This window comes from Alosa alosa, chromosome 11 (assembly GCF_017589495.1).
Source record: "Alosa alosa isolate M-15738 ecotype Scorff River chromosome 11, AALO_Geno_1.1, whole genome shotgun sequence".
Lineage (NCBI taxonomy): Eukaryota > Metazoa > Chordata > Actinopteri > Clupeiformes > Clupeidae > Alosa > Alosa alosa.
The window spans coordinates 10651860-10672137 of record NC_063199.1 but is presented as its reverse complement, the minus strand read 5'-3'; the positions used below and the strand labels follow the sequence as shown (position 1 = coordinate 10672137).

The 20278-nt window shown below is 41.4% G+C and overlaps 1 protein-coding gene across 5 annotated transcripts in view; it reads right to left on the bottom strand.

The window, feature by feature from the left end:
- ptprz1a (protein tyrosine phosphatase receptor type Z1a) overlaps positions 1 to 20278 on the bottom strand; it is a 45126-nt gene that overhangs the window by 15232 nt on the left and 9616 nt on the right. For all 5 annotated transcript variants that reach the window (XM_048257020.1, XM_048257021.1, XM_048257022.1 and 2 more), the window contains exons 2-10: positions 13523 to 13594; positions 8469 to 8648; positions 7855 to 8006; positions 7478 to 7573; positions 5890 to 5956; positions 5591 to 5748; positions 4282 to 4432; positions 1932 to 2116; positions 1410 to 1536 (exon numbers count right to left, since the gene is read on the bottom strand). In XM_048257020.1, coding sequence (XP_048112977.1) covers positions 1410 to 1536; positions 1932 to 2116; positions 4282 to 4432; positions 5591 to 5748; positions 5890 to 5956; positions 7478 to 7573; positions 7855 to 8006; positions 8469 to 8648; positions 13523 to 13594 — 1188 coding nt within the window. The remainder of the gene's footprint in view (positions 1 to 1409; positions 1537 to 1931; positions 2117 to 4281; positions 4433 to 5590; positions 5749 to 5889; positions 5957 to 7477; positions 7574 to 7854; positions 8007 to 8468; positions 8649 to 13522; positions 13595 to 20278) is intronic.

The following is a 20278-nucleotide window of genomic DNA, read 5'->3' as shown; positions in this document are numbered from 1 at the left end:
GAGAGAGAGAGAGAGAGAGAGGGAGAGAGATCTATATTCTGACAGACAGCTTTAGATCTGGACAGGGAGGCATTCTGCACAGCATGTTGTGAGTGGGGGTCCCACGGGGTGAGTGGGTGAAACACACAGTAAGGAGGTGTGACTGGGTCAGTGCAGGCTTGATTGAGGTCACACAAGAGCAGTACAGGAGGAGCGTGGAAACCCTCATGCAAGCCCACGGCTGTCCACACACACCACGCAGAGAGCTGAGGGCCACTCAGCGGCGCTTACCTGCTGGACGGGTGACAGAGGTTACACAGAATGGGGGTCATGATGGACGGACGGATGAGTTTATGAAGCACGGGGCGAGAGGGACTGAGACCGTGAAATGGCATCAGGTTGGAGGACACGCTCAAAATGGACTGACGAGAGTTCCAGGAGATATCTGTCTGAGGGAGGGAGGTGCCATGGCACACGACCACGTTCTCAACGCCTGAGGGGAACCTATCAGTGCACAAGAGGCACACCTACCCCATCCACCATCTGCCAAACTTTCTTAGAACCGAAAGAAAATATGCTCCACAAGATCTGGTGAGAAACACCACACCCATGCACATGGACACTGAAATAGGATGCACAGCAGTTTTACCAAGTCATATTAGTTTATTATCAGCAATAGACAGAAATTACAGAATATTTTACCAAATCCCAACTTAAACAGATGCTACATATAAGCAAACAATAAGCAAACAGCCATTGGCATGATTAGCTCAAAATAACCTTATTTCTTAAAAAGCAGTAATACTAACAAAAGGGCATGCAATATTTTCTTCATAGAAGCTACAGAAAGCGTGCTGCCCCGCATGGAAGAACTACAGAGCAAACCAACACTGAAAGGCAAACAGTACGGAGGACTGAATACAGTACGAGAACAAGTGCAATGTACACATGCACCTGTGAGTCTACGTGGCACTCGATAACAGAGGAGAAAAGAGAGTGAAAGAAGAGGTGTCTGTGCTCAATTAGAGACAGCAATCACAGGGCACATCTCACATGCTTAGTGCTAGTCGGGGAACCACATCATTCAATTTGATCCCCCCAACTAGTTAGTAGTCTTCAATTATATCATTTGCGTCAAAGGATCAAAGCCATCTGGCCATATACCTTTTCTGATCATATGAAAAGTATTTATGAAACTTTCAACTTTGAGGCACTCATTGAACTGCTTTAAAAAATCCATTGGCTCGTCAGTTTCAGGAGTCATGATCTAAGGTACAGAGACTGTTTGCAACAGATAATCCTATGAGTAATGATGCTTAACTGCAAGATATTGCTTTAGAGTTGAACACAAAGAAAGGTTTTGGGAAAGAGGCAGGGGTTATGAAATCAGTCTCCACTGAGACAGCATTGGTGGGCTCAGTCAGTCTTACCAGGGTCATCCACAGGCATGTCCACGATCAGCTGGTCGCTCATGCGGCCGTATAGACCATTGGTGCACACCGCCACAACCTGTATCACATAGCTGGTGTTGGCCATCAGGTCCTGGAGAATCGCCCCCTAGTGGCATTCGGAAGAAAGTTTAGAGAGGAAACCCCACCAAAAACATCTACATTACAGAGGGCACCCCACCAAAAACATCTACAGTTTCCTGTCTGATGAATACAGTACATGCCACAGGTATGACAGCATGTGAACATGAAGTACACTACATTGTACATGCTGCATTTATGGACTGCCTGCTTTAATTATTGACTTATCAATTTGGTAGTCACGTGAAGTGATACTATATACTTTTGTGGACTCTTCTGAGTTACTGACTAGAGCTCTACCCAGTGTGCTTGTAGTTTGTTGTTGTTTGTAATGTTGTTACAATAATTGTTGTTACAATATCTAAGCACATAAACCATGGAATAAGTGTGAATAGTTGTGAGAGCCGGAGATAACATGCTTACCACATCCTGGTCTCCATCGGTCAGGTACTCCATGCCGGGTGTGTCATCCCTCTGTGTCATGCGGTAGGTGACAGAGTACCTCTCAATGTTGGCATCATACACAGCTCGCGGCCGCTCCCAGATCACCAGCAGGCTGGTGTAGTTGTGCGGTTCCGCCTGGACGTTCTCGGGCTCTGAGCTGCAGACTGGAGAGGAGCAAGAGCCATTAGAACCTCAGAGTACTCAGTGGGCTTGTGTTTGAGTAAGACCAGGGGGAGAGTACTCAGTGGGGTTGTGTTTGAGTAAGACCAGGGGGAGAGTACTCAGTGGTGTTGTGTTTGAGTAAGACCAGGGGAAGAGTTTTCTCTAGTTCTATGATATGAAGTTTGTGCTACAGGGCATGTCAGGTAGAGATTAATGTGTTCAAATCCCATTGATAATTTTCATGTGTAAAAGATCAATAATCTGCAAACAACCTGTATTTTTCTGGCTGGTCACTATGAGTCAGAAAAACACTTGGGAGTCACTAATAACTCAGGGAACATAAATCTGACTCACACTGCAAAAGGTTGGTACATTATCAGCTCACTTCAATTCCTGCTCCATAGCAGATAGATAGATAGATAGATAGATAGATAGATAGATAGATAGATAGATAGATAGATAGATAGATAGCTTTATTGATCCCCAAGAGGAAATTCACTTTGTGTGTGTCTGCTGTCTCTGACCAACTACATTTCAGGGGCGATTGGTCAAAAGCCCTGTGAATGAGTAAGTGGCAAATGTAAGCGTGAGTGAAGTGGAGTGCTTTTTGAATAAGAGCAAAAGAAAATGTGTCAACTTGTTGAGGGATCCTTTCATTACATGGTCATGATTTTGATAAATGGTCCTAAAACACACATTACATGACCCTCCCTCTTTCAACACAGGAGGGCAGTGCAGGCCACCAGAGGGTGTGGCCTTGACACAGGCACTCCGACAAATCAGACTTCAATTCTACAGGAGGATGCAGGAGGCTCAAAGCCAACAGACTTTGTGTATACATGCTCCACAGATCTGTGTTTGCGTGTTCCACTAACTCAGAGCAGAACAACATGACCCCTGAGAAAATAGGGCAGCGAGAAAGTCTACATGGAAAATCCCCTTTCTTGCATGTCAGAGATACTGTACGTGTCCATCCGGGTGATGACTGATGGGACAGGAGCCGATTGGCAGCAATATAAACTGTTGTCATCTCAAGAGATATAAAGCAATCAAAGTGTACAAATATTAGCCATGGAAGTGTAGACAGTAGTGCACTAAATCAGACATCACATCACAACTCATATCAATAACATTTTAATTAATAGAATAAACATTCAAATTAACAGCCTAAAAATATCAACATTATTAACAGTTCAAATAGAATTAAACAGAATAATAAGTCTGTAGACGTTTTTTGAAGATTCCCAACAGCCATCTCTAATGGAGAGCAATGAGGAATCACAGAAGTCACACGTATATGCCATGTTTATATGCCATGTTTTAAGTGCTTTACTACTACTACTCTACTTCTCTAGTCTCCAATACAGAGGCAGTTGTCAAATGTAGGCCAATATATGCACAACAACAAAATGCAACAAATACAAGGCAATCTGAAAGAGGGGAACACCTGAGCCCAGGAAAAAGTAGCATTTGCCTTTTGGTGGAAGGACAGCATGAACTTCTTCTGAATTAGTGGATGTGGAGTGGAAAAGCTCTAAGTAAACTAGTTCACAGTGACAGTTTCCAGTCTAAGCACCAGCCAAACAGTCAATCAGGTGGCAGGGTTAGTAAGGCACGCACACAGCTAGCTTTAGGGCAAGGGACTAGTTCCCTCCATAGATACACATGCCCATAATCCGCTACGTCAGATGGGTAATGACATGATATTGACCTGCACTGAAATTGACCTATCAATGTTGCACTGCAGCTTTAACATGACGTGTGCAGCGGGAGTAGCCTGGCCAGCCCAACTCTGCGTGTGGCATGCTGGAAGTGGGTCAAAACAGCCTGTGCTATTTACAAACTGCAAAAGTGCCCAGAGGGGGGCTGCAGAATAATGAATGCACAGACAGAAAAACGGTTTCATGGGCATTTGTGTAGACAAAGGCAATTATGGGTAAGATTTGCTCATGTGACTTCCATACTGTAAAGAGTCGTGAGTGAGGTTGAACGAGGACAATAAGGCACATTTCACGCACAATTCAACTCAGTATACGGTCAGTTTCTAATGTGACCATGTCCACAGAGCTGTATGTCATGATGTGGTGCATGTGTATGTGTGTGTGTGTGTGTGTGTGTGTGTGTGTGTGTGTGTGTGTGTGTCTGGGGGTGTAGTTGCGGTACATACTGGGCGTGGGCACCTCCTCTGTGCCAGTGTAAGAAGAGAACACCTGTCCCATGAACTGCTCCTGCTGCTCTCTGAAGTTGTTTTGCAGGTAGTCCATCAGCATCACATACCCCGCCTGTTGCATAGTCATCACCTCACAGAAGGCCTCCAGCTGCACACACACACACACACACACACACACACACACACACACAAGTTGGCTAAATGCAAACTGGGACTAACTCATGTTGAAACACAGAACACCTGAACTGGTACAGGGAGAACTGGGGGAACAAGTTCCACAGAGAAACAATACAGAGCTAGCCAAGTATGTATCTATCATCACTGACTTAATAACTGCTCTAGAGTTTTGTAATTATTACTTAAACATTTACACATCAGGAAACAAACTGAACTGGAAACAAACACACGTTAGCATGCACCCAAATATGTGAGAGAGGTTGGGTGACAAGTGTGTCTCCTGACACCCTTCCCTTCTTCCTGTCTCTCTCTGACGGCCTGTGACTAATGAAACTCTTTGCCTAAGTGCTTAGATGCCAAAAGGACCCCAGGCTAACCTCACCTGCCTGACATAGTGTTACGTGGTGTGTTTACCTCTGACTCACACAATTAAGGAGTTTAGTCTGCTTTGAAGTATGACACGTAAAGTTATGTGACGTAATCTCTGAGTGCTTTGAGCACTTTCAAATAAGAGCAAGCAATTGTGCAACTGGCTTCCCAACAACAAGTCCCAACATATAGGCATACTGTACACTTACAGAAACTAGCTCTTTTTGAATTGCCTTTTTTGACAATAATGGCTGAGAGAGTATCATACCACCTGCTCATTAGCACACATGTTATCGTGACTGGTAGCTTGCGGTTACTATCATCAATAGGACGTGACTGGCAAATGGCTTTGTGGAGAGATGAGTGAGTGAGTGGGTGTGCTCATTCGTCAGGCCTTGGACAGTTCTCCACTGATGACTGACAAGTCTCCACAGGTTGTCATTACATTCTACAAATACTCCTGACAAGACTCTCAAACACAGGTGGCCCCTCACACAAACAGATCCCATACCCAAACATGACCAGGACAGACAGTGCAAGCACAAAGAATAATGCAAACACTGACTCCTGTACAGACACAATGTAAGACCTGTCAGATCACAACCTTTTCACACATACAAATAAATGATCCACACAGAGACAGGTAGTCATACACACAAAAAACACACAAACACACACACGTGACACGAAACACACACACGGAAAAAAGTAGGAGAAGAGTGACAGACAGCTTGAGTGAAAACAAGTGTTATTGTTGAACCTGTATGTCAGAGATGGCGACGGTGTTTTTAAAGACAATCCACTCCACTGTCTCTGAGCAGGGTGGTGTAGTGAGAGAGCCGTTGTAGATGAAGTACTTCTCTGTGGAGTTAGGCAGGAGGCCCAGCAGAGAGAAGGGGCTAAGCTCACTACTTTTACCTGGGGAGGCAAACCCAAAAGAGAATCACAACACCAACCACAAACAGATGCATAATACATTAAATAAATTAATTACATTTAAGTTAACTTTAATCTCTTATTAAACAGAGGCATTCTGAGTGCAAACATATTTTCACGTACCATAGCGACTAACACTGTTGACACCTTCTATTATAGCCACATAGTTGTCGTTGTCTTCAACACTTGTCTGTGAGGATAAGCAGATCATTTTTCAGTTAACACAAGTGGCCGGCCACTGAAAGGAGAGAGGTGTTTGAAGTTTGGGTTGAAGTTAAGCCACTACACTATGAATGTCTTATTGTTCCAGCTGCGAAGTTGTAATTAGCATAGCAAATAGAAAATGTTTCTTTAAATGTCCAAAACTATAATGCATGCTGCATGGTGATTTTAGGTTGTTAATATGCCAAGCTTCATAATGCTTCTGGCAGCAGGATGTTTTACTTAATTGCAATGAAAGAGGAATTCTACCCCAGAAAATATGGGAAACTACCTCAGTAAAGTTAGTTCTTTTGTATGGGCAGTCATGCCTTCATCCATGTCTAACTCCATCAAATCCCCCAGTCACAGGCAGAAGCATGTCCCTCACTTTCTTACCGAGGCAGCCAAAAGACCTGGGACTGAGGCCAAATGTCCTCCAAATCCAGACATAACTAAGCTTGAGTTTTGACCTTAAAAAGTCATCCTTCTTGTCCACATTCTTCATTTTCAGATTATCATTAGTGTTTCAGAAAGCCGGACACACATGCTTTGCCATTGTGTCCACAAATGGTGTTCTTACAATATAACTTGGAACCCACAAACTACAGAAATGGCAGCTCCAAATAAATGTGTAAAAGTATAGTAAAGCAATCAATAGGCATGAGTGACCTAAGAAATATTTACTGTACAATGACACAGGCAGACAACGCTACATGCAGACATTCACAGACATCAGCAGAGGTTTGCATGGTCAGCATAGGTCAGCTAACTGTAGATTGTGACACATTACTAAGCAGTAGCCTCCGGTAACTATACTGATCATGAAAGCAGGGTGTGCCACCCTCTCTGAGCTAGTACAGACAGGTCTGGAGTCTATTTGTGCTCTTTCTCACAAATACACACACACACACACACACAGAGGTGTACAAATACGGCTTCAGAAAGTAACAGACCTACCATGCATTGGTTACCTGTGCATTTAACACAGGTGATTTCATTAATTAGCTCATCTACCATCGACACACACACACACACACACACACACTGTTTTCAATGACTGAAGAATGATGGATTTATCATTCTTGCATTTGTTGAATGGATTGGTGGATTTCTTTTGTCTTACATTACTAGCCTATAAAAAATCAGCATGGCCATGAGTCATGACATGAATGAATGAATGAATGAATGAATGAATGAATGAATGAATGAATGAATGAATGAATGAAGTCACATTAATCTGGGGTCCGTTTCCCCAAAGCATAGTTGCTAACTATGATAGCAACTACCTTGGTAGTGTCACTAGTGTAATTTTGGAAAATTAAAAAATAAGAGCATATTTATTAGCTCTTACTAAAATATGACCGGAATACTACCGAATATCAACACCGTATTTCTGCATCATGTAGGTGTGACTCAAATACGGTCGGCTCACATTTGGCAGTGGCGCTCCCACGTTAAATGCATGGTAGTGAGCAACTACACTTGGGAGACGGAGCCCAGCCTCACTAACCTCAAACATGACGGCCAAGGCGGTGATTCTGCCTCCTTCCCTCAGGGCCTGGTCCAAGGATTTATAGCTCCCCTCCTCATAGCTGTAGATCTGCATCTGCACCACCCACACAAAGCTGTTAGGATCTGGACAGACATATCAGGGCTACTGCCTTGTCAGTGATGCTCATTGTTGGTGACAGACAGATTTAACACCTTTATTTATTAACAGTGATGACATGGCAGAATAGGGAGTTGAGTCAACATCACTCATGTCATAATCATGGAGTGCAGAGTGTATAATACCTCTCACACCTGGCACATTAAAGCTCCTCTGTGCTCTGATGAAACCTAATCTGACAGCCATACAGTGCATGGCTGGGGGTGTGCGTACTGTACCTCCAGGGGAAACTTGATGCCATTTAGACTGTGCTCTGAGCCGTCTGAGGTGGCGTTGCATCGGCCCCAGTGGAAGGTGATCCTCCCCACTTTAAATGTGGATCGCAGGCCTCCTCCACTGATGAGGAAATTTCCATCAACTTCTATGGCCACTGTAAGGATAGAGAGAGCATGGTGCAGCTGAGCTATTTTGGCAAATATATGAAAGGCAAGCAGAGAAAAACTGCTTGAACAATAATAAATGAAACCATCTGTAATTGGAATATGGAGACTGGGGAGACATTTCTTCAGTGGCCACATTTCAGATGACTGGCTAAACAGCAGGCATGTCTGTGCCCTCATTCAGAAGAGACGAGGAGAGGAGATTAAGAGAAGGAGGAATGGGAAGGGAGTAGATGGATCTTACTGGAACTAGTAAACAAGGACTTATGTAACACTGTCCCTCCCTACACCACTCTTCACATGTTAGACAAATGGCTCCATGTGGTCCTCTGTGGATCTGTTTTGTCAAGTGATTTGTGGGAAGAGGTGAGGAAGCACTGAATAGAGAACAGCTAGTACCAGTCTTCCCGTGGGAAGATGTTAGGAAGCACTGAATAGAGAACAGCTAGTACCAGTCTTCCCGTCGTTCTTAACGGTTGTCCTGCTGGACGTCATCTGATCCCAATCCTGAAGGTTTAGCTTTTGGAACTGAACTTTGACCTGTGCCAAGCTCTCATCGATGTTAATGGGTGACTGCTTGGCATTGTTGCATGATGGGTACTTCTTTGCCCAGTTGTTTTGGTTCAGAGTTCCTGGAACATAAGAATGTGCATTGCATTGTAACTTCAGTGTAACTTCTGTTTTGTTCTGAGAGCCACGATGAACTACTTAGAGAAGTTGAAAGCGATGTTAGTGCAGAGTGGAAAAGTAAAAACCCAAACAAAATAAATGTTCTGGGTAACAGGAGTCACCTCACCACTACTTTAAATCACAAAACAACACACTGAATGCAGCAACAGATCTGGTTCCTCAAGTACTTAAACCACACACAGTCGTAGACTCACATACACACTTGTACATCCACAAACAAACGCACACACTATGACAGGTACATTATTAGATAGATTTACTGGTACAATGGACGCTTAATCCGGGGGTCCTCTCGAGGGACGCTTCTTTAGCCAAAGACAATTGAGATGAATGAGGTCATTCTCAGTTCTAGGTCGAGGCCATTAGCATGTCAATTGCCCTCAGAGAGTTCCAGTTGGGTGAAGCAGAGGAGGCTGGGATGTAATGTTACATAGATATTACACATACATTATCTGCCACTGTGCCAGCTGCTCTCTGAAGAGCAGGGTGATGTGAGAGACCTTGCCTATGTACTGTTTGTGTGTGTGTGTGTGTGTGTGTGTGTGTGTGTGTGTGTGTGTGTGTGTGTATCGTGTGAGTGTGCGTGAGCACGCACACCTGTGTATGTGTGTGTGTGTGTGTGTGTGTGTGTGTGTGTGTGTGTGTGTGTGTGTGTGTGTGTGTGTGTGTGTGTGTGTGCGTGCGCACGAGGGTAGAAGGGAAATAGATAGAGAAAGAGAAAGACACTCAACATAAATTATTTTTTACCGTTGGCAATACATCTAAAACCAGACAACATTGCACCACAATTGCACCAAGCAACACACACATCTGTCAGCATACTACATGAAATGGTACACCACATAATCAAATCTCTAATTAGTTTCAAATGACACACACATATTCATAACACTCAAGAAATGTTGATTTAAAATATTAATGACGATATTTAAAAGCAAATACAAGTTCTGCATTCCAAGTTCTAATACATTTCACTGAAAAAAAGAACTCTGTCTTTAGTTTCTGTCTCTGATATGCACCGGATCAGTGAAATGCATAAGCACTGTAGGCATAACCACCCTAGAATACTGCATGAGCAACAACATCTAGGTAAGCTCTTATGTGAACAGGGACAGCTAAATGTCCAGAGCATTTATACCAAAGTAGAATTTAAACATACACATAATGTATGATGTCACATATAACTGAAATTATGGCACTGAATGAGAAAAGGTATTTTAAGTCACCATGCACCATGTATCAGTATAGAGGAAGTGTTGTACTTGTGCTCAAATGGATAGCAAACAAGAAAACTGTGTCTCTGGCTGAGGAAAAACAGAAATTACATACTTACAGCCATAACATCTATGTAAAAGAGCAGGTGGAGCTGGAATGCTAAGATAAGAGGCATAACACCAAATCCAACTGACTGTCCTCATGTGACCTTCAGTAGTTTCGTAGCCTTTTAACATCATAAGAGATTATTTTGCACATTTTCGATTTGACTTGATGGATGTTAGCCATTTGATGAGATGATTTAATCATTTTCTATTTGATGAAAGTCCCTTTATGGATATCCTCCATTTGATAAATCGATTATGGTGATTGAACAATAAAGATTTATATATATTATATATCTTATTCTTCATAATATATATATAAGATTTACATTTACAGTGTGTAATTTCTCTTCAGAGAATCAGTGTGAAAATCTCTTTATTTAGGCTGTAAGAACTAAAAGATCTCTTAAAAGCAAAAGTACTTATAAGCTTGAGGCTGACCTGGTGAAAAAGTAACCTGTGACCATTCTACAAAACAGGGGTCAAATCATCAAGTGCAGAAGTAGTGTCAGTAGAGAAGGCCTCTCTTCATCTGTCTCTCTCCTCCTCCTCTCCTCTCACTCTGTCCTCCTGCTCCTCCTCTCTGCTTTTAAAGTAGCCGCTCTCAGCTCTCATGCTGAAGTGTGTTCTTTCACATGGAAATTCAGTTACTCATGCCTCACTGCCTTTTTTACACACACACACACACACACACACACACACACACACACACACACTCTCTCTCTCTCTCTCTCTCTCTCTCTCTCACACACACACACACACACACACACACACACACACACACACACACACACACACACAGCAATGAACAGAATATGACAAGCAAGCCCTTTCCAGATGTCACATTTCCTCCCCAATTAGAGAAGGGAAAACTGACAGCACGCCACAAGCCCCACAAACACCTCAAGCCCCTGGCCGAGCTCTGATGGCCACTCCATCATCCCCCACCCCCACAAAAATCTCACATATCTTAAAGACCAGGAGGTGTTACTCATGTTCCGTGCTACATTGGCTTCATTTGACTCACACATCCATTTCAGACGCACAGCAGAGTTGACCTCACATGACTCATCCTAATAAAGCCAACAGAGTTACAGTAGCACTGGAACGCCAGTCAATATTTCATTGCAGAACTCATTCAATATCATTGAGAAGGGCCAGGGTAGAGAGGAACAGGGGTGGAATTGGCATTCAAAGCACAGGTTAGGAACAATGCCCCATCTGCCACCCTGTGCCCGCCCGTCTGCAGGCAGCCTGGCCCTATAATGCCCCTTTTGTTTTGCCAGTCTCATGTGTCACCCAGATTTGGTTTGTTGTGACGCAAGGGCAGGCAAGCTGAGGGAGGTTAGACTGAATGAGGGAAGGAGGGGGGCATGGAGGGAGGGAGTAGTGGAATTTATGAATGACTGTGAGAAAGAAAGAAAGAAAGAAAGAAAGGGGCAGTTCACCTCCTATCATCTAGTTATTTCTTTATCAAGTAGTTTTTAGAATGTTCCACCTTCATTACTAGTACTAGTATAATAGTACTAAATAACACATCCTCTATTAATGTGCACATTTCTTGCAACAGCCTTGGCAAAAGGTACCCCTAAGCATTACACCAGTGACTAACCAGTGTGCCAAACGAAGAGCCGAGCACCGAATCTGGCCTACTTTCTGAAAAGAGCTGCCTGAAGACTCAGGAAATTCTCCATGGTACTTACAGAACTTTGGGGAAATACACAGAAGAAAAATGTGTCAGATATTTTCTGATGCATAATTGTCATGGATTCTGCATTTAATGACAGAGGTTGGTGGTGACCATATTGAGTGTGTCACAAACCGTCATAACACAGTAAATAATTATCCAATATTTAATCTCGCTAATATTATGCGACTGATATATGTTTAGCAACTGCAAATATTTAGAAAATGCTTTTGAATGTCACCACCAAGCACCGTTTGGACCATAATAGCACTTTGATTTCCTGAGGGGGTATATAAAAATGTAAATAAACACTTTACTCTGCTGGACATGGCTCCACCCCCTCAAAACTCTCTCAACAGCCTTCACTCTGAAAAGCCAGCCTCAAAACTCTCTCAACAGCCTTCACTCTGAAAAGCCAGCCTCAAAACTCTCTCAACTCTCTTGAGCACTGCTAACATCGTCTCATTTAAACTCATTTACAGAGGGACGTATAAAATAACTAGGGTATTATAAAGGATTACTATGACTAGGCATAGTAGAAAATACAACAATCCAAACTTCAGCCGTTTTTATCTCATCACATATTACAGACATTGCCGTTAAATGTATGTACTGTATGCTATTAATTCACCACAGTAGCAATCCCACCTGACACAAAGGCACACAAGGACAAGATGAGTCAAGTCAAGGATTTTGCACTGAGTGGATATTAGCTCAATTTAAATGATGAAGGTTTGGTGGAGAGCTGAAATGCTGAGATGTTGAGATGCTGAGATGTCCTACGTTGCAGTGTGTGTAGGTGGCCAGATGGCGTTCTTTGGAGGAACGTAGTGGCTGAGGGGTATGCTCACAATAACAGGACGCTCATAATAACTAAGTAGCACTGAGCAAAGCACACATCATACCAGCAACCTCACATACCTCTACAAAACGTTCTGCTGTGAGCCCACCCTGGACACATTGCACATGGAGACACAACTGGATGAAAATATTCCCACTAATGGAGTGCAGCTCACACAGACACTTTCAGGTCCTTTCAGTTCCTCCATCGCCACCCACACACCCTCCCTCAGTGATAGACCCTCTCAGCGCACACACACACACACACACACACACACACACCCTCCCTCAGTGATAGACCCTCTCAGTGCAGCACACACACACACACACACACACACACACACACACACACACACACACACACACACTCCCTCAGTGATAGACCTTCTCAGCGCAGAATGGATGCATGTGGATAACTCTTTACCAACACATCACCACTCAGCACCTTTGCTAGATAAAGCTGTTAGCACTCACTCTTAAATACTGACACTGAGCTTGATACATAATCACAACAAATTGAAACTCAAAACCCTTATCTCAATCAAGACATTTTTACTGTAATGTTTGTACATCTGTGTCAAACACAATATGCTATGGTATCTCTGCACACTTTAAAATACATTGCTTTTTTTCTATTAAAGTATAATTTGTGAGTTCATAATGGCATTTAAGACAAATGACTTATCCTAACAATTTTACAGCTGTTTCTATCATCTAGAGGTGTGCATTAAAAGAACCTATCATAATATGCTGGTATAAAATATCAGGGAAGGGGAGGATTCAGGACCTGTGCTATATAATGATAGGCATTTAACTCCTGATCATATTTCTAATAATAATACTCCACCTTTACTGGAGTGATTTGAAGTATGGTTTAATTACAATATCACAACACTTACAGATATTTGCTCATTCAAAATATCTGTAAAAAAGAGTTTCACTTTGCATGGAATATAAATGAAACACTCACCTGCATAAGACCAGTCTATGTTCTCTGTGAATTTTTTCTGTGATCTAAAGCCATATCCTTGCACCAGGTCAGCTGGAAAACATAATAAATATTATTAAGAACTCTTTTAACTGTTTTATTAAGTGGGTAATTTCATTTTTTACATAAAACATGATTTAGAAAAACTCATAATGCATTTATCTCCAGCAGGGTTGACTACTGCAATGGGCTTTTTACTGGCCTTCCTCAAAAGACTATTAAACAGCTTCAGGTGATACAAAATGCAGCAGCTGGGGTTCAAAAAGAACTGACCACATTACTCCAATTCTTAGTCCCTGTACTGGCTTCCAGTAAGTCACAAAATTGTCACTAGGCCTACTGCTTGTTTATAAATCAGTAAATGGAGCATGTCCTAAATGCCTATCAGACATGCTTCAGTAGTACACAAATTCTCATCCTCTCAGGTCTCAGGAGAAAAACCTGTTAGTAAAACCTGCTGTTAGAACTAAACATGGTAAAGCAGCTTTTAGCTGCTATGCAGCTCTGCTCTGGAACCAACATTCGGATGACATCAAAAATGCCCTAATTGTAGTTTTAAATCTAGACCAAACTGTTCTCAGATGCTTTCTGCTACTGCACTGAGTTAAAATTCTGAATATGCCTTTAAAATTATTCTACCTTGTGTCTTTTATTTTGTCTTTTTAATTATTCTTTATTTTTAAATAATGTTGTTTTCTTTTTTATCATGATCTTTACCTTTTAAACTATTCTATGACTATTTCCTCTCAATGCTTTTATTTGCTATTACTGTTTGCTTTTGTTTATGTAAAGCACATTGAATGACCTCTGTATATGAAATGCGCTATATAAATAAACTTGACTTGACTTGACGTACAACAATAGCTGACAAAGGAGACATAGGGAATAGAGGTAATGCCGTACTGCCTTAATAAATAGCCCCAGGGAGAGGTTAACCGAACCACTTAACTGGGTGTGGAGCTGCACTGATCATGCACTTGTTTTAATGGGCCAATGTTCCAAGAAAACTCAGACATGAACTTGAACCCTTCTTTTCAAAAACAAAACACCACTATTTTTGTCAAGCTTTTATGATAGGGTGGCTCATGGGTGAGGGGGATCATAACCTTCTTAGAGGTCTTAAGTGGCATTATAGTAGAATCACCTAGCCTATTGTCCTACTCCATGATAATCATTAAACAAAAACATGATCTGAGTCATCTGATTGCAAATGTTCATATTCATTACTGCCCAAACATCTTTGTGCCTTACTTCCTTGAGAGATCACACACATCAGTGTTAGTTCAAGTTCACTTCACTTTTATTTGTTTCCATGTGGATCCCTGTTTTTTTTTCTTCATTTATGTACCATGCTACTGTATCTGGCTTCCTTCAACACTAACGTGCAATTGGTAAATGGGGTTTCTTCTCTTCTAGGATCAGTGAGAAAGATGTAAAGCACAATAGCAATGACATGAAAACCTTTTCCATTTGCAATGCCAGTTCAAGAGGTGAGGATATGTTTCCCTGCTGGGAGATGGACACAGAAAGCTGCTCTTCACTATTCAGTATCAATGGAGGACTACATCTTGGAGTCAGCTTACTATAGCTTTGTCTGGCTTTTGTCTACATCACATGACATTATCTTCAGAAATGCACCTGGTGGGAAACATGTTAGTTCAGCTTTGAAGTCTCATATTGACTACCCCACCTGAGCAAACATCATGAAGTTTTTGTACACGTAAACAATGATGCAGACACTGTTCAGTTAGCGATTATAACTAGTCTTAGGAGAAAGATGTGCAGAGGCTGTAACTAAGTCTGTTACTCCCTGTGTCTGTTACAAATGCTGATGAATCCCAAAAGATGAACATTTTGCTCAAGTTTCAAGAAGTCTCAGCAACACCGATCGTTTAATTTCCTTAATTTTCTTTAAAGAGTTTTTTAAAGACATGCTTTAAGATAGCTTCCTCAAATTCACCTGAAAGGTAGTATATGGTCATGAGAGGGAGAAATGGGCTCCATACCTGCCACTGGCTCTGCTCCATCCACCCAACCCCTTTCATTACACCCTAGTTTTGTGATTTAAACACTTTCATTACACCCTAGTTTTGTGATTTAAACACTTTCATTACACCCTAGTTCTGTGATTTAAACACTTTCATTACACCCTAGTTTTGTGATTTAAACACTTTCATTACACCCTAGTTCTGTGATTTAAACACTTTCATTATACCATTGTTTTGTGATTTTAAAAAAATCTAAGCATTTACAACAAGATTTGGTTCAATTTATCACCAAACGCAAATAGTGCTAACTGTCATGTTTTTGATGCAAGATTAGGTCTCACTATGTTTTTAAACAATCTCTAGTGCCTCTTTAAGCAGTAGCAGGGACCAAGCTGAAGTGATCTTAACCCAGGAGGAGTACTAGGTAACACTAGAACACAGCCCATCTTAGGAACAGGCTGCTTGGGCCTCTTTCATGTAAACCTAAGATATTGGGTTTCATCCAATCAGTAGGCTGGCCCTGCAGTGCTGCTAGAACCGCTGCTGCTGAAAGGGGTCTGGTTTCCTGTGTAATGCCAGGTGATCAAAGAGGCACCAACACACACACACACACACACACACACACACACACACACATATTGAAGGCACCGACATGTTTGTAAAGCTTAACATATAATTGTCACCTTTCTGTGGCTTAACCAGGCAGTTGCTACACTAACTGATACTACTAAAATGCTACAAACTAATCTAATTATACAAACTCAATATACATTCCAATGACTTTCTCCTGTTTATTTTGTTGTTTACATTGTCTCCTGTCACGGGTCTGTTTTGTCTGAACTGGTCAAAAACATTCTGATATACAGTTAACATGTCTATACACATACAATAAGGCTTACTGTACATCTGTTTGTCTTATAAATAAGGAGCCTGCATCTGTATGGCATACAGACTGCAGGCAGAGTAAGAGGATTACTCAGGCTTTCTGAGAGGTAGCGCACTGACAGTGCAAGCACACAAACAGAAGAGGAGCAGTCAGGTTAACCTTGAATGGTGATCTTCTGAAGGGTTAGGAATCAGCCCATTGTAATTGATGACAAGAAACAAAATGGAAAGAAAAAAAGAAAGAAAGAAAGAAACAAACAAACAAACAAACAAACAAACAAACAACGGTTCAAACCAAGTTGCTACAGTAAGTGTCAGATGAGCTATTATTATGGAACTGGGTTACAGCCAAAGGGTTAAACTGGGATTTAGTGGGTGATGGAGAAGCTCTGAAATGGCAAGTGTAATGCCTCATCTCATGATCCTTGCTAAAATTCCTCATCAGGAATGCTGTTCTCTTTCTACTGATATTGTGACCCAATTTACCATAGTTTCACATGTCAACTATTTGATTGATGTATGCCTCTGGTCAGGAAAAAAAACCTTGATGCTCTACTAGATGAACACAGTAATTGTCTTCTTTCACACCAGTTGTTGAGCACTGAAACTGGAAATTATATTTTACTTCATGATACTGTGTTTAGCTACATGGCCTATATGATTTGAACATTGTCCTGAGGCGGGTAGGTTGAGTTAAAGTTATTGTGATGACATATTTTGTACTCTTTCTTTGACTTCTTTGCACTGAATTGTGATCTGCCACTCTTAATATCCACTTATGACAAAGTATTACCAGTGGCCTAGAAATTAGGGAGGAGGAGGGAGAAAGTGATTGGTCACCAGAGAGGTTCTTTGTTGAGAGTCTTTGTTAACACTAATATACTAATGTATCATTTGTGCCAGCCACAACAGAGATTACCACACCCATGGCCAGAAGCCTGGGATCTTCAATCCTCTGGGATATGGATCACAAAGACGCTTCAGGGAATTGCATTACATTAGATAAATTAGTCCTTAAAGCTGAACTTATGATGAACATAAAACCAACCCTGATAAAATATGTCTTAATAATGAATACATATAAAAACATATTTCAGATATACACAGGAATGATGTTACATTTATTGTGCTGTAGGTATGGGATTTCCCACAGTGGCCAATCAGCAAGCAGCCTATTTAACATCACATGACACTGTTTCTGAATATGCCTGAGTAAACACAAGCCTCAAGATTGTTTGTCTTTGACGATGAGTGTTTGGTTGAAAACACATATACATGTATATGAGAAAGAGTATGGGCATGTGTGCATTTGGTAGCAAAGAGCTGCAGTAATAACACACCTTTGCATTTTGATAGGTGATAGGTAGACTTTGTTCATGAATGTTTGGTTTGGTACAAAAGACAGATTCATCTTCTTCTATTACATAATGCATTTTCATCCAAAATCCAAACAGACATGAATGAAAGGCAGTCTAGGCTGTCTAGGCTTGTTCTTTCCTCATAACACAGGCTTGGGAAATCACAGTCAAGACTTTGTGGTCAGAGTGAAGCCCCTCCTTAACCTGGTCTACACCTGAGGGCCCTATCTCTCCCATCAGCTCAATTAGCCATCAGTGGGCATGCCTTTAGTCCAGACAGGAACCCTGCTACAGCGAATCAGCATGCAGGAGGCATCAGAGCCCAGAAAACAGGCAGCTCTCCTTGTGGCCTCCAGCCATACTGACTTCTCCCCATCTAGCAGCCATTACCATGGACACAGCTACAGGCCGTCTGTTCTCACAGTGCTGCTACAGTCTTACATTAGTTTCTCATCCACACTTTCATCTTTTTTCTGACCATGCAACAGCTAAACATAACCCAGCACTTCAATGAATACAAAATGTTTTAAGGAATCAACAGTCACCATTGCCAGTGACTGAGGTCCAACTTCAATGCCACTCTTTTGCTTAGTCATGACCCTCTCAGTTAAACATCAGTAAACATTTACAGTGTACTCAAAGGAGAGTTTAAACATGGAGTTCACTTGAGCCAAGTGTTTAGATGAAGCAAGCTATTTCAGGAGATCTGTCCTATTTTACTATACTTTTCTAAACCACCAGTATGGGGTCCTGATTTTCCTCTTCAGTGTGTTTGTATTGTACTCAGGAAATTTCCGCAGATGTAATACAAATGCAGTAGTATCCAAGCTTCCAATACGGAAATCTTTCAGCCATTAAAAAAATATTGCAGCCTTTCATTTACAATTTATCTCTCACAAACTTTATTATGGAAGTGAAAGTGAAATACTAAAAAAGGGTCACAATCCTAGCCAATCAACCATGTTACATGATGCAATATCAAACATTGGGTGTGCATTGGCAATGTCAGAGACTTCAAGTCAGTGTACCATCAGAATGAGTGTGAAATCATTATTTTTATGGTAAAAGAACATTAAGTATGTGTTCCTTTTAAGATACATATTGAGTCAAGAATCAAGAGGTAACAAGACAGTGTAAGCAAGCCATATTGTTCACTACTTAGAATAAGTGAAATATTGGTGAAATATTTGGGCATGTCTATCTGTGGAAGATTTTCTTACATTTTAATGGGATGGCCCATCTTGGACCAGAACTAAGATGGTGGAATGAAAGACGACGATCAAAATTAATTTGAAGGTGATAACAACACTAAAAAGCATACCTGTAAAAGTGGCACACTGGTGCTTTAAAGGCACCCTTATTAACCAGATTGGCTCTCGTGGTCCCCCTCTAGTTGAGAAGCGCAATAATAAACAAACTAAATAAGTGTCTTTTGCAACAAAGTATGAACATAACTGATACAACATAGAGGGAATGCACTGACAGCAGTCTGTAGAAAAAGATCTCCGAACTCCTGTAGCATAGCAGCTCTTTTGTGTTTCAATTTCGGAGGCAGTTTTCCTACCCGAATCTAGGAAGTTGCTAAGTCGTTAATCACTCAGACAATGGCAGAAGTGCCGTTCATCATGTTATGAGGTTATGTGTCATCAAAATGATTTTGGAAGTGTTATAATTAAGGTCAAAAAACCAAAATACCAGAGTTCCATAAGGTTGTCAGAAAAAAAAATATATTTAGATTTATGCAGAAAAGGAATTGAATGCTAAAGGCTTTAGTAGCTGGACAGATGCCCCAAGCACATGTCTGGCTTGTCCAACCCAAACCAATAGAGAGGAGGTGTTGATGTGATGATGTCCTCCACAAAGAGGTGGCTCTCTGAACTGTAGCTAATTGCTTTAAGCAGACTGGCATTAACATACAACATTTGCTCTAAACATGGCGACTCGTGTCGCCTGCACTGGTATGGGCTGGTCTAGACAGATCCTAATTTAATTTAACAAATGGAGCCTCAACAGCACTATGTGGCAAACACTCAGCACAAATAGCTCATGACCAAAACCACATCTGAGGAGCTGTCATGGTCACCAAGATCTGCTCGCATCTGTGTGCAATTCCCTGTGGTCCAATGTTTAGGTTTTGCTTGTTTTAGAGTTTGTTCGAAAATGCTGCATTATATCTGCAGCGATTAAAGCCCAAACTTCAGGTCATGTGCCTCTAATTACTATAGACTCATGGGTTAAGTTATCTATCAAGTTAAATCAATATAGGCCTACATGTTTTTATTGTGGAGCTAGCAGACTACAGTTTTTTACAATCAACAATACAACACTAACAATACTTTCTACTTTTTCTAAACTCTTAACACTGCAATATACCTACATCACACAACTAGCCAAAGAGTTAGTTTTGTTTTCAAAACAACATTCAAAATGCTAAATCCCTTTCTCACATACACCAATTCTACCAAAACACAACAAACCTGGTAGCCTGGATGCCAGCAGAACTTAGC